This window comes from Phalacrocorax carbo, chromosome 3 (assembly GCF_963921805.1).
Source record: "Phalacrocorax carbo chromosome 3, bPhaCar2.1, whole genome shotgun sequence".
NCBI classification, from domain to species: Eukaryota; Metazoa; Chordata; class Aves; order Suliformes; family Phalacrocoracidae; genus Phalacrocorax; species Phalacrocorax carbo.
The window spans coordinates 74585554-74598732 of NC_087515.1; the positions used below are offsets into that span (position 1 = coordinate 74585554).

Sequence of the window (13179 nt, forward strand, 5' to 3'; positions counted from 1 at the left end):
CATCCAGAATCCCCCATGTGTTTTTGTAATTTGAAATTAAACAAACACACACAATTTTTATTCAGTAGACACGAACATCTGGAAGATGACATCAACATGACTTCAACTTTAATGTCAAAGCGCTAGACTGAAATCCAATATCGTTGAACAATTTGGGGTGGAAGTGCCAGAAACTTGAACATCACAGATTAAAACTGTGATGGAAACAAGGTTTCTGCAGCAGCTGAGGGAAGACAGCCTTTCAGAGCCTTACTAAATGCCTGATGAACACTACTGTAATTACAGTAGCAGCTTGAGGTTAGACGCATGATACTAAACACCAAATGAAGATCTTGATCTTGTGGGAAGCCTTGGGGCTGGGTTTCCAGCCTTGCCATGCTCTGCTTTCTCCATTTATTCTCCTGTCCCTCTTCACGGTGCTTGAAAACACCTTTACTGAAGCTCTTTGGAGATGGGCAAAGACAGCACAGCCCAGGCGCACCCGTCCTTCCCTCTGCCCATGCAGAGGAGCAGCACGGAGCTGCCGCACAGGCAGCTGCTGCCACCAGACAGCAACCCCATCCCATCAGGGAAACGGAAATAATGAGGAAGGTTGCACTGGGACTGGAAATCCTGCTCAAGGAGGATGAGAAAGTCCCACCACCACCAAACTAAGCCTTCACGTCCTAGAAGGAAACTCCTGAGGGGCAGGTCCTGGCTCTGTCAAAAAAGAGAGACGGAAAAAGGCAACGAAAGACCAAAGTGTTCCCTCCCTATAATATTCTCAGCTTCCAGAGTTAATTATAGAGGACTGACAATCCTAACCATAACTACTGGCAGCCTCTCTATGTGCAAGCATCCAGCCACCCTCAAAAAATGTGTCTTTAGCACTCACACAATTTTCACAGACAAAAATCAGTTTAATTATGTGGTTTATAATTCATTCTGAAAGCAAAAATTAAGATATTGGGTATACTCTTAAAACCAGTCAAACCACTCTCCTTTTTTATTTAAGCATTACTAGTAGATTGTCCCAGTTCGAAGTTCCCTACTCCCAATTGTAAAGCTAATTAACCCTTTGGGGGAAGTTGTGTGCTCATTCTTATGCATTTCTATTAACATTTTTTATTGCAGATAGTTGGGATCCAATGCCATTCTACCAAATCCAGTCAGAAGGATTTTATTTTGATTTTGTCTGGCTTGTTTTATTCTTAGCAGATGGTGCAAACCCATGTGTTGCTGAGTACATGCCACAGGAGAGCATCTGATACGATTCAGCCGGCCCCGCACTACAGCGATGTCTGTGCCGAGGACTTCAGTGCCTGCCACCACGCAGGACCACACTTCTTGGCACGGTGTGTTAGCTCAGATGGGCTTTTAAAACTATACTACTTCGAGTACCTAAAATGGCTTTGAGAAGGTACCTTAGGCATCTCTATACAGTAGCGTAAGCATCCTTAAGATCAGTGCTTTTCAAACTAATTTTTACTGTGCTACACATGTAGCTCAAGTGGACTAAGGGTGACACAGTTTTGATAAATATAAATGAGTGTATTTTTGAATATGCAAGTCAACAAACAATTTGCATGAAATATGATTCAACACCCATGCATGTTATGTGCGTGTGCAGGTAGCAACTTTCCCAAAGCATCTTTTTTCTCCTTCCTTTGTCACCAAGACTCCCAGTGGCCTCCCGTCTGATTTTGTTTGAAATATGTCCCCTGACAACCTAAAGAGAAGTACATATAAAGGGCTTAGAGCTATTTATAGCAAAGCCTGTGCGACTGAAAACACTGCAGTTTTCATGTGGTGGGTACACGCATTGCTTATGAACCTCAACCGGAAAACTGTTGCCTCCCTCTTTAGCGATTCTAGTCAGCATTCACAAGGCAAGATAGAGGGAGCCAAGGGAGGAAGCAGACATAAGGACAAAACGCAAACAAACGGAAAATTTACCAATCACTTATATTCAGAAACTGGAGCAGAGGTGGGGGTGGGGGGTGGAGGGGTTAACGAGAAAGATTCATCTCTATCTGCATTTCAAACTGCTGGAAATGAGCATGCAAAGTGGATTAGCACAACCACACCAATATTCTCCCGTACAGGTTTGTTCAAGCCCCTGAGAACAGGCATAATCTCTCATAATTACTGCATATGCTGTTGTCACGTTAAATAACAGCCTTGCCTCAAAATGTTTAAACATCTACTGCCCATCAATTCTTCCAACTGAGCATTGGGCACAACTGTCAACAGACCCAGGAATACTGCAAGCGAAGTTCACGTTCGGATGCTGATCTGCAAATCCCACACGAACTAGTTTCACCGCTGCGCTTTATTTGAAGTGAAAATGAACGAGTTACAGCAAGAGCAGTGGCTTAAATTTTGTTCTTGATAGATTAAAATCCCCATTCCTCGTATGCCTTCCTACAAACAACCAACCCTCATGACTGTTTTAAGTCCTCCTGGCCAGAAACGTAATAGAAGGCGACTCAAAACTCTGAGAAGACAGAGTCAGACTCAACTCTGACTTCTGCTGCCCACAATTACGTGGTTCAAGGTCTTGCTCAGTGAGACTAGAATAAAAACCAGAGAACGGTGAAAGGTAAAGATAATGTGTTCAGGTTTGCCTCCCTACTGCCTTGGGTTTGAACCGCTGGAAGGAGATTTTGAGAAGAGATACCAAGTCAGGCACAGCTGTGGGAGGTTGGCAGGCAGGAAACAAGGTGTATTTTGTAGTTGTCAGCAAAGAAGTGGCGACCAAAACCACAAGAGAAGTTAAGATTGGTGTACAGCAGAATAAAAAGGGAAAAGAACCTTTTATTATAAACCCCAAAGCTATTTATTACTCATGGACAGTCACAGATGTAGTATGTGTCCCCATGTGAGACCTACTAAGATTATAAATATGTTTTAATGAAAATCAGTTCCCGAGAGGCCCAGCCTTTCCTATTATCATTCTATGAACAACAAAATTCCATGTTTCATAGATGTCCTCAGACAACACACACATTTAACATTTTCAAGAGCAGAAGAAAAGCTGACACCTGGGCTCTGCACAGTCACGCTTGGATATGAGCCACGCTATGAAGTAACTGAGCCACAGTGGGGAAAAAAAAGGGGGCCTTTCCTTAATTTAAAACTTAAGTAAGAGAACAGAAGCTGTAATAGCAGCTTCATCCTTGTTCTGTAGCATTCCTCAGGAAAACACTGAAGAGGAAGGTGAGCTGATCGGGGTGGGGGGGGAAGCAGGTTGCACAGCCAGCTCATGAGAAGCCAGAAAAATGTACTACTTCATTTTTAAAAATGAGTATTTTTAAATCTCAATATATTTAAACCAGCGCTTCTTTCTTTGAACCAGCTGGTGGGAGACACCAGTGGTGACAAGATACAGAATTAGCTGAAACTCGAGCCTGGTTCATGCTGGCACTTCTCCTGCTCCATTACAACTTTTAAATCAAGTCAAGAAGCTTGTGTAACAGGAAGTTTGTACCCACTTATCCTTATCTCCTTTCTCCACTGGTGTGACTTTAGAACACTTAGCCCCTAATTTATGGGGTAATATCAATAAACAAACAAACAGAATAACTGCCCCCTGAGGAGGAAGGAAAGGCAGGGGTCAAAATCTCTTCTGTTTTCTAGAGACTGGACAAACTATCTTGAGTTTGGTCCAAAGAGAACCAAGCAAAATATTCCTTTGTGTTTCCATGCTGTTGGTTTGAGGGCAGAGACATTTGGAACATAAATACAACATAAGTGCCTTTACGAATTAATTTGGGAACACAGACAAGGTATATGACTCATACTTCCTGCTTAGTGTCACTTTATGCTCCGAAACCCCCAGAAATCCCAGAAAACTTCACGTTTTCTAACTGACTCTACGACTTACTTTCTCCTTGATGTCACCGTGAGAGAGACAAATGTTGGTGAAAGACGAAACAAACAAAAAAAAAAACACACTGATGAAAACAGGGGACTGGGGGATTTTTTTTTTTCCCTGCATACACATTTCTTGGAGCATATCAAGTTGGAGTCTCAAAACAGGGAAACATACTGAGGACAGGACAGCAAAGCTTCAAGGGAAAAGGGCTACTGCATGAAGCCAAGAAGTGGAAAAGCAACACAACGCTTACCAAATTTTCCCTTCTGTGGAGATCCATATCAAGAATCTCCGGTAATACGAAGTTATGGGACAAACAGGTATAAAATCAGCCAAAGTACTCTGTACCACCATCTGGACGCAACGCTAACGCACAGCGCTGAGTTCTAGAATTTGCAGCCAAGTTGGAACATTAATACGGGGACTATTACTTTATCTGAATGCACTGTCAAGCTCATTACGATGCTTAATTTCCAGCGTTAACTATTTTACCAGTAGCTGTCAGCGAACTCTAAGATGGATGCATCAGGCCACGCAATGCCACAGCCATGAGGTTGCGACTCCCCAGTAGGAGAGGTCAGATGTACTTGTAATTTACACAGGAAGCTTAGCGATGACCCGCGTAAAAACACCGGGCGAAGAGAGCAGTACCCGGGACCTCACTTTAGCAAACCGCGGTACCACGAAAGGGCTTTTGCAAGATCCCCTCGGGCTTCCTACGACACTTTGTCCCGGCGCGAATAAGGGCATTTCTCTTCCCCAGCGAGGCAGCGGGCGAGCAGCCCCGCCGGTATCCAGCCGCGGGCGGGGGGCGGCCGGCCCCGGCCCTGCCCCGGCGGGTCATCGGAGGTGCTGCCGGTGGCCGAGCGTCGGCCGCCGCGCCCGGGGCTGCCGCCGCCGGGGCTGGGGAGGCGCGGCCGGAGCCGGGCGCCCAGGTGGGAGCGGGGACCGCCGGAGCCGCCCTCTGCGACTTGCCAGAGACTTTTCTCCACTTACTTGAGTTAAAAAAAAAAAAGTCCTAATTAAGGAAAGATTAAGAAAGCCGTAGTATACGTTTACCGTAAGGCCGGTTACCACTTTAATCTCGCAGCTACTCAGACGCGGGGATAAACCCGGCGAGGATTAACCAGGTCAACTCTACGCAGCCCCGAGCGCCGCTCAGGCTGCGCTCCCGCGGCGCAACGAGGCGAGGACGGCGGGGACCCCCAGCCCCAGCCCCCTCGCTCGCCCCCGGCGCCGGGCGGACCCCGAGGGGCCCTGCCCGCCGGACTCCCCGACTCACCCAGCGTCTCCGCCCGCAGCCAGAGCGGGGCCGAGGCTCCGAGCAGCAGCGAGAGCAGCAGCGAAGGGGCGGCCGGCGCCCCCCCGGCGGGGCCCATGGCTCCGGTTCTTGGCCGGGCGGGCAGGGCACAACTTCCCCGCTTCCCTCCTGCTCCCTTCTCTTTCTCTTCCTCTCCTCCTCGCCGGCGCGGCTCGGAGGCGAGCCCACGCTCCCGCGGCGGGGGGCGGCGGCTCCCCGGCATCCTTCCCCCCCGCAGGTGCCTCCGGGGGGGCGGAGAAGGGGCCGTGCGGGGCTCCCTGTGGCCCCGCCGAGCTGCAGCGCTGCCGCCTCCCGCCTCCTCGGCCCGCAGCTGGGGGTGGGGAAAGGAAACGGGAGAAAGGGAAGCGCCACGGTTACCATTGGGCTGCAGCGCCGGGAATCTCCTCCTCCTCCTCTTGCCGGGGACGTAGGGGCCGGCTCGGGCACTGCCGCCCCCACCCACCGCTCCTCTGGGGGTGCTGCCCCGGGGCCGGGGTGACCCCCGGGGCTGGGGGGTCAGCGCTGTGCCGCGGGCCGGGAGGCTACCCCAAACCCACCCAGCCCCGAGCACCCCCTGCGAGCCCCCTGTATGTGCACACACACACACACACGTGTACATACGTAGGTATTTTTAAGCAAACAGGACTATTTTGCCGCCCGCAGGCTAATTCCCTTTCCCGCGGGAAGGGGTGCGGGGGGAGGCCGCGGCGTGCCCACGCGGGGCCGGACACGAGTGGGGCCGAGGGGGGCGCGGCAGCAGGGGGCAAACGGGAACGTCCGGCCCCTGCAGCAGAGCTGGGGTCGTGCTGGGGCTTCCCGCCCCCAGAATCTGCTCCGGGGGCGGCGTCTCTGCGCAGGGATGCAGAAGGCATGTTGAACGTGTGCAAGCTTTGGTGTGTTAAGTTCTACGCTGATTAATTATGGGGTTTTTTAAACGATGCTGAGAGCAGCTCTCTGTCCAGGTGGGGCGGCTCTGGAGAAGACCTGTGGCACAGGGTGGGCCGCAGGTGCATGGTAAGGAAACAGCTGCAGTGCCAGCAGCTGCAGGAGATTCGCACATTAAACAGGCCCCAGCGGTTGGCCTTTTAAAAGTATGCTGGAGAATTGAAAGTGGCCTGTCTGACTCTGCACAGCCTTTTCAGGGATGGGTTGCTATGGGGTGGCTAGGTTCATGTTGCTGGCAGGGCAGAAGTACGGCGTGGCTATGCGAAACTGAAGTATGCCATTAACTCACATGTCCTAGAGACAACTGATGATTGTTAGATTTTATAATGTTTTAGGAAAAGTCAAGTTTAGTAAACCTTTATGCTAACTGAGATTTTATTTTGTAAGTGTTAGATGTCTGGTTTTTAACTTCAGACACTGTATGAGATCAGGAATAATTTTTACCATATACCTGGTACATTGCATTCTTGGTATATGTATTTAACACGGGTTTGTAGCAGGTGAGGCTTACCCCTTCTTTGCAAAGGAGAGTTTGAAATCTAGACTAAAATGTTAGACGTGGTGTAAGGCAGAGCATTTGTTACTGCAGCAGTTTAGCAGTGAGACTAAATCTCACTGGACCTCAACAGCAAATGCCAGCATCCTTCTGGCTGAAGGAGGTTGTGGTGGGTCACTTGGTTCAATAATCTGAAGGCTGAGAGACTTTTAAAAAGGAGTGTGTCCATGTGAATAAAAGTGACCTGTTATCATATTTGTCTCACAGACTGTCAGGAAAAAATCCCTATAAATGAGGGTGATTACGGAGGGGAAGGGGCAAGAAAGTCAAACTCTGCAACAGCCTCAAGACTGGATTTAAAAAGGACGCAGAACTGGTAAAAATATTGTGGTCATAAAAAATAGCTTCTCTAGTACCAAATCCTAGTTCAAAACCTACAAATGGCACCCAACATATAAGAAAACATGAGGAAGAAAGGGAAAACATTCCCTATTCCAGATTGAATATGTTGTTTAATAATAGGGCCAGGCTTTAGTTGTATTTGTCATAATAAATATTGACAGAAAAGTCTTGCAAGTCAATCGCAAGTAACTTTATGGAGGCAGTGCTGCAACAAGCTGTCTGGTGACCTCGGGCAATATAATATGCAAAAACCACTGCCATGGTGCTTGCGGATAATGTTGCTAGTGCTTAGCTCTCTGCAGAACTTGGGTTGTTGGTAGATGGTACAAGCAAGTTACCAGCCTTTGAAGGCCAGAACAGTTTTTGCCTGCCACACACCTTTAGGAGGCTCATAAGGAGGAGGAAGGTGTGTTGGCAGACACTGGGAAAGGAAGCTTTCTCCCTCCCCTGGGCGTTGGAGGCTTGGCAATGCCCTCTGGGACAGATAGTGAGAGAATAATTCCCTTCACAGTTATTTTTATTCCAATGATTTGTAATAAAATGGCAAGCCATGCCCTTGAGTCCAGGGCTGTAAAATATCTGGGAGTGGTATTTGTTTTCCTTTTGCAATTGGTGAAGGAGTTTACTGTACAGGAAGATTGCCTTTTCAGTCTTCTCTCTGCCCTGGGCTCAGCAGGAGCTTGTTGCTTGTCCAAGGCCACGTGTTTCCCTTTTCAAATGTCTATAATGTTCAGGTGGAAACTTCACTTCTTCCAGAAGATGTGGGAAGCACGAGTTTCCTATCGAGTGCAGTAGGATAATGAATAACGCAATCAGTGCAGTAGCTTCTCTATTATTTATTTTGCTATTAAATTCACATTACTTTATCATGCCCTCTCTCTGTCAGTTCTCAATATGCTGTAGGCAAGGAACTTACTGTCATCTTCCAAGATTAAATAATCATTAAGATGAATGAAGTAATCTGTTGCTCTCAGAGCTGTTATTCAAGGACTTGTGTAACCTCTGTCACAATGCTACATTGGTTCATGTGTACTTTTCAAAATTTCCCTTTCTAAGGAGGAGAATTAAAACCAGCTTTTAAATAAATATGGTTTTAAAGGCAAGGGCTTTGAGTCAAGGCAAAAGATTAATTCAGAAAGAAGGCATACATCCAGCCTTACCAATAACTGGTGGAGATGCCACACAATGGGAGCTTCACAACAAGAAAACTCCATGGCAGACCACTTCTGACAGCTTAATGCAGCTGACTTTGGTCACTAACACTGCCTTAATTTGGAAGAGACAGGGTTTACCCAAGAATGTAGACAGCCTACTTTTTAACATTAGCATGTGCCCTTCCTTTACAGTTAGTTTTCAAAGCATACCAGTTAGGAGTATTTTTTGTGTTTAAAGCAAATGGTATTAACTGATTCACCTACAACTAGATAATGTATCTCATCTAGTGTTCATTATATGGATACCTTTACTGTGCAGCCACCTGCAAATGAGAAATTATGGTTTTACTCCATGGATGTCTGACCTCAGGTTGAACAGCAAGACAGGACTTCAGGACAAAATCAGCTCAAAACATTTTGGAAGGTGGTTGGTCAGTATGGCATGGACATACCCAGGTTTCATTTATAGACTTGTACAGTCTATACTTTCCTGGATTTGCCTCTTACCTCCACTGGTTATATACCGTTATATACTTGTATGTAACACATACTGAAAGAGCTTCTTCTAAGCAGATCTAAAGCATCCTAAGAGTCCTTTTGTGATGTTAAGCTGGTGGTTTGTCTGGGACAAGGGGCAGAGGAAGAATGAAAAACACACTGAAGAGTTTACCTAAGTTTATCTTGCAAGCTTAACACTGTATACATTCTTTCAAAAGCATCTTCTTTAGTACATTTGCGGGGGGGGGGGGGGGGGGGGGGAGGGGGGGAGAGAAGCCAAAAACCTGATTTATATAAAGAGGTTTAAGTTTCATTTTACTGGAGCAGGCTTGCTGTTGTGCAGCTGAAGGAAAGTTCCTGTTCAGAAGCAGTAAGCACTTTCTTGGCTGAATGTGTAGAAGAAGGGGGAGGAATTGTAAGGCACAATGAAGTGGACAGGACCTGAGGTCACAAATCATAAAGCCCAAGAACAATTCTAGGCATTGAGAGGTATGTTAATCTTGTCATTTAGCGGAAGGATAGCTTGCAGATTGAGAGGTCTTTTAATGGTCTTTATACATGGGCCAGATTTTGCATTTTCATTGGTGCAAAACAAACAGTATAATGGATTTACAAGATAAAGCTGAGAACAAAATGCGCTAATTGCTGGTCTCTGTGTATTCAGGTACTGTGTTCTGCCAGAAGTGTATGTGGTGGCTGTATAAAACTCAGAAGAAGAAACATATGAAGTAAAAGCTTGAGATGTGTCTAGATTCAACAATTGTACCTGATATGTGAGGGGCTCTCCTTGTTAAAAAATGGTTAGGCTACAGCAAAGTCAGTGCTGCTGCAAGGCTGTGGCATGGCTTAGAAAGTCTAGAGAGTCCCTTGAGACAGACCTGAATTATTCTGTGTATGTAGAGTATTTAATGGACACAGTGTGCTGTACTGTGCTGGTATCATTCGAAGGCTAAGGCCATGCCCACAGAGCAGCGAAGACATTTCAGTCTGTATAACACCACCCTCTATTAAGGTCTGCATACCATTAAACCAGCTGGAGATGGACTGACCTCCAGGAGTCCTCTGGACTTCTGGATATTCACCTAACTACTGCTGCAAAAAAGGTCTTCCTCATTTGCAGCAGCCTGCAGGACTTAGTTCTTGGTGTCAGAGACAGCCTTGGTTCCGGTGGGGCTCATGTTAGCCACCTCCATCCATCCTTGCTGTAAGCATCCCTCTCCAGGTGTGAAAATGTACAGGAGTGAAGGAGTTAGTAAAATAACATTTCCACTTTTCAAGTAGTTCTGAGCAAGTAACTTAGAGGATATAATGACTGAGTACTTCATTACTTTAAGGGAAACATGAGGCAAAAACCAGACAGAAAAAAACTTCAGAGAGAAGAAGCAATTTAAGTTGCACTGGCACAGGTCGCTGCCACACCCATACGGATGAGTTGGAACCCTAATACTGGTGTTATGCAATTACCCTGGTAGCAAATATCCCCAGGGGGAGAGACCATAAATATTCTTAGACATTAAGAACATGGAAGAAGAAATTGCGGGCCATAAATTTGTGTCATAATCTCTGGGAGAGAAAACCAAACTGCAGCAGGCTTCAAAACTTTTGTATTTTATTTTCAGCAACAGAGAACAATAGGCCTTGTCTGAGGGGCAGCGGTAGCAGGGCCCTTACCAGCGCTGGCAGGGGATGCCTGTGGGATAATTGGATGCTAAGGAGGATACCCAGCCTCATTCACTACAACAGCAGCAGTTGGGTGTAACTCTAATGAGAGCCATATAGGGGAAGAATGTGCACTTTTCATCACTTTAATTACTGTAACCTATCTACTCATGTCACCTATTATGATGTAATTATGAGATCAAGCTGAAGACTAATCATTTGTCCCACTGCCACATATTTTGCAGCTTCTCACAGCTGCTTGGTAGTCTTAGGTCATAATTTGTCTTACTTTTGAGCAAAATGAAAGTTGCTAATCATCCGGATTTTAAAGATAATCAACCAGACGTGCCATGCTGCCGTCTTAAATTCTGTCAAGAAATATGGGGCAGAATGTTCCTTTTCGTTTAAACATATTGTTTTAGGGTTGTCTTGAAAAATATTGTGATCTAAAGATTCATGACACACTTTGTCAAAACAGAGCCTACTATTTTATAACTGACTAGCTGGCAGCATCCTTGATCAATTTGTCAGTGACAAAGCTCTCATTGCTTTTTATAGGTGTTTTTAAGAATTTTCCTGTTTCTGTAAGGTATTAGCCCTCATACATTTAAAAGATAACTTTCCCCCCTTAATACATAGGTAGTATGTAATTTTTCACTGTAGCATGTTTTTTTTTTCTGAGGGGGAGTTCACAGCTGAATTTGCATAGTCTGTATTTTTTTCCATGAGAAACAAGCAGTCTTAATCATTTACTCATGTTTATGAGGCTGCATCCAAGTAGGAGCTAAGAAATTACTTGTGCAAAATATGAAGCAATCCTGTGGTCACTTCCAGGAACAAGCAATTATGTTTGAATCACATGCTTTTTTAATAAAGACAGCAATTGGTCTAGTTATATTCTTCCCAAAAAGGTGTGGAGTAATGGAAGGTGAATGCAAGTAAGCAGAGTTTACCCATTTCTAATATAGCAAGTGTGGCACTCAGCCTAATGTATACTATAGAGGGCAGTTTACACACTGTTGTCTTGATCACTATACCCCTGGCTCTACGAGTAAGAGCTTAGAGAGCTGAAAGAAAATACAAGTGTGAGCTGAGTGACTTCTTGATTTAACAGAAATCATCCAGTTTACACCAGATCTAGCCCTCCTTCCTAATTTCAAGTGTTCATGCCATGTTGCACTTTTCTTGCAGGGTGTGGTAAGAACTCAGGCAGAAAGCCTCAGGGGTTGAAAAGTTAAGTCCAGAGATGGCTGCCTTTCTCTTCACTTGATTTCTTTGAAGAGGGATGGGATTCATGCTTATTAATTTAGTAATGCGTGGGAATGTGCTCCCTCCCCTCTCCTCGTGCTCACTTTGGGCCCTGTGGAAGTCTGCACTCCTCGGGAGCTTCACAGAAGTAAACCAGTTATGCATAGTGGAAGCATGGGTCATAAATCTGTGATAATCATTATGTGTGGAGAAAAAGCTTCTCATGCAACTTTTCCACATAGCATTGGGGCATTACACCAATGAATTACAAGGTCAAATTCTTGTAATTCATAACTGTCACAGCTGTGGATTACAACTGTATATATAGTTTGAGGGTTCACTGTCAATTGCTTTTAAGGCCAGACTATTTATTAAATATTAAAAAACTGATCAAATGTCATCTCTCTTTGTAAAGACCTTTGGGTCTTTTAAAAAATAATTTAAAAAAAATATGGACTAGAGTTTGAATATTTTATCATACTTTAATTACAGTATTCAATGCATTATTTCGCATGTGTATGAAATAAAAAAAAAATTAAAGCCTACCTTAGGTTCCTTGTCAAAGATAACTGGATTACAGAAAGACAACATAGCAGGTTGGTGAACACTCAAATTAGTTTTAAACATTCATTCCTCACAAGATAATAAATGATGAATAATTGAGAATTTTGATCACTTGAAGTTAGGTTTATGTGGACAGTATCATTTCTCAAATATTCCTTCCCAAAGTAAGAACTTTTGGCATCCTCCTGTCTGTGTCTTTTCATTAAAGATAGTGTATTCTTAGTTAGGCTAGACATGCATACTGGTGGTTGCCCTTGGCCCTGGGATTCACAAATGGTCCTAAGGGCCGTTTTTGAAATGTGATATATGTAGTTGAGTCCTAGTTAGCTCTGCTGCCTGGACTTAAATTCAGATTATATTTTAATTGTTTCCTCTATGTCCAGTATGGCATTTGCCCACCAAAATTGGATGTGATGTGCCTTGAGTATAGTGGTGTTTTTGATGCAGGGTGGCAGGGTTGGGCTGACTGCCTGTGTGGATTCAGTCTGGGAATTCACCTCCTGTGGGCTGCTCGCCTGCGCTGATGGCAGATATTAGGACTGGGGCCAGGCTTTCACTGGGTGAGCAGCTCTGCTGCCTATTCTTCATTTCTAGGTCTTGCTGCCTGGGCATGTTGAGTTCCCACTCTAAAGGCTCTGCAGTAGATGTGTTTTCTTACCTGTTCCGTACATATTTTTTCCACAGCAACTTAAAAGGTTTGAGTGAACCCAGCTGGCTTCATCTGTAGACATTCCTCCAGTGGATGAACAGCACTGAGCAGCTAGGAGCAAGAAAACCTTCAGCTGGCATGACCAATACTGGCAGAGAATACCTCTGTGTGGCCAAAGTCCCTGCAACAATCCCCACTACCCAGCCACACTTCCTCTTATGCCCAGAGGAATGGGCAGCTTCACAGAGGAGATGCCATGGGGTGTCTGGGCTCAGGGTGGCTCAACTTAGTGCAGCACGAAGGGATGCAGGATGGACAACCAGAATCCCAAGCGGTGAGCACGGTGCTGGTGCAGTCAGCCATACCCAAGGCTGTGTTGCTGGTGGCTCAAACTGGGCAAAACTAACC

The 13179-nt window shown here is 45.5% G+C and overlaps 1 protein-coding gene across 2 annotated transcripts in view; it reads right to left on the reverse strand.

Moving 5' to 3' along the window:
* The window catches only part of DCBLD1 (discoidin, CUB and LCCL domain containing 1), a 48427-nt gene extending 42951 nt beyond the window's left edge, over positions 1–5476 (reverse strand). For both annotated transcript variants that reach the window (XM_064447405.1, XM_064447406.1), the window contains exon 1: positions 5139–5476. In XM_064447405.1, coding sequence (XP_064303475.1) covers positions 5139–5379 — 241 coding nt within the window. In that variant the 5' untranslated portion in view covers positions 5380–5476. The remainder of the gene's footprint in view (positions 1–5138) is intronic.
* Positions 5477–13179: the final 7703 nt, after the last annotated feature.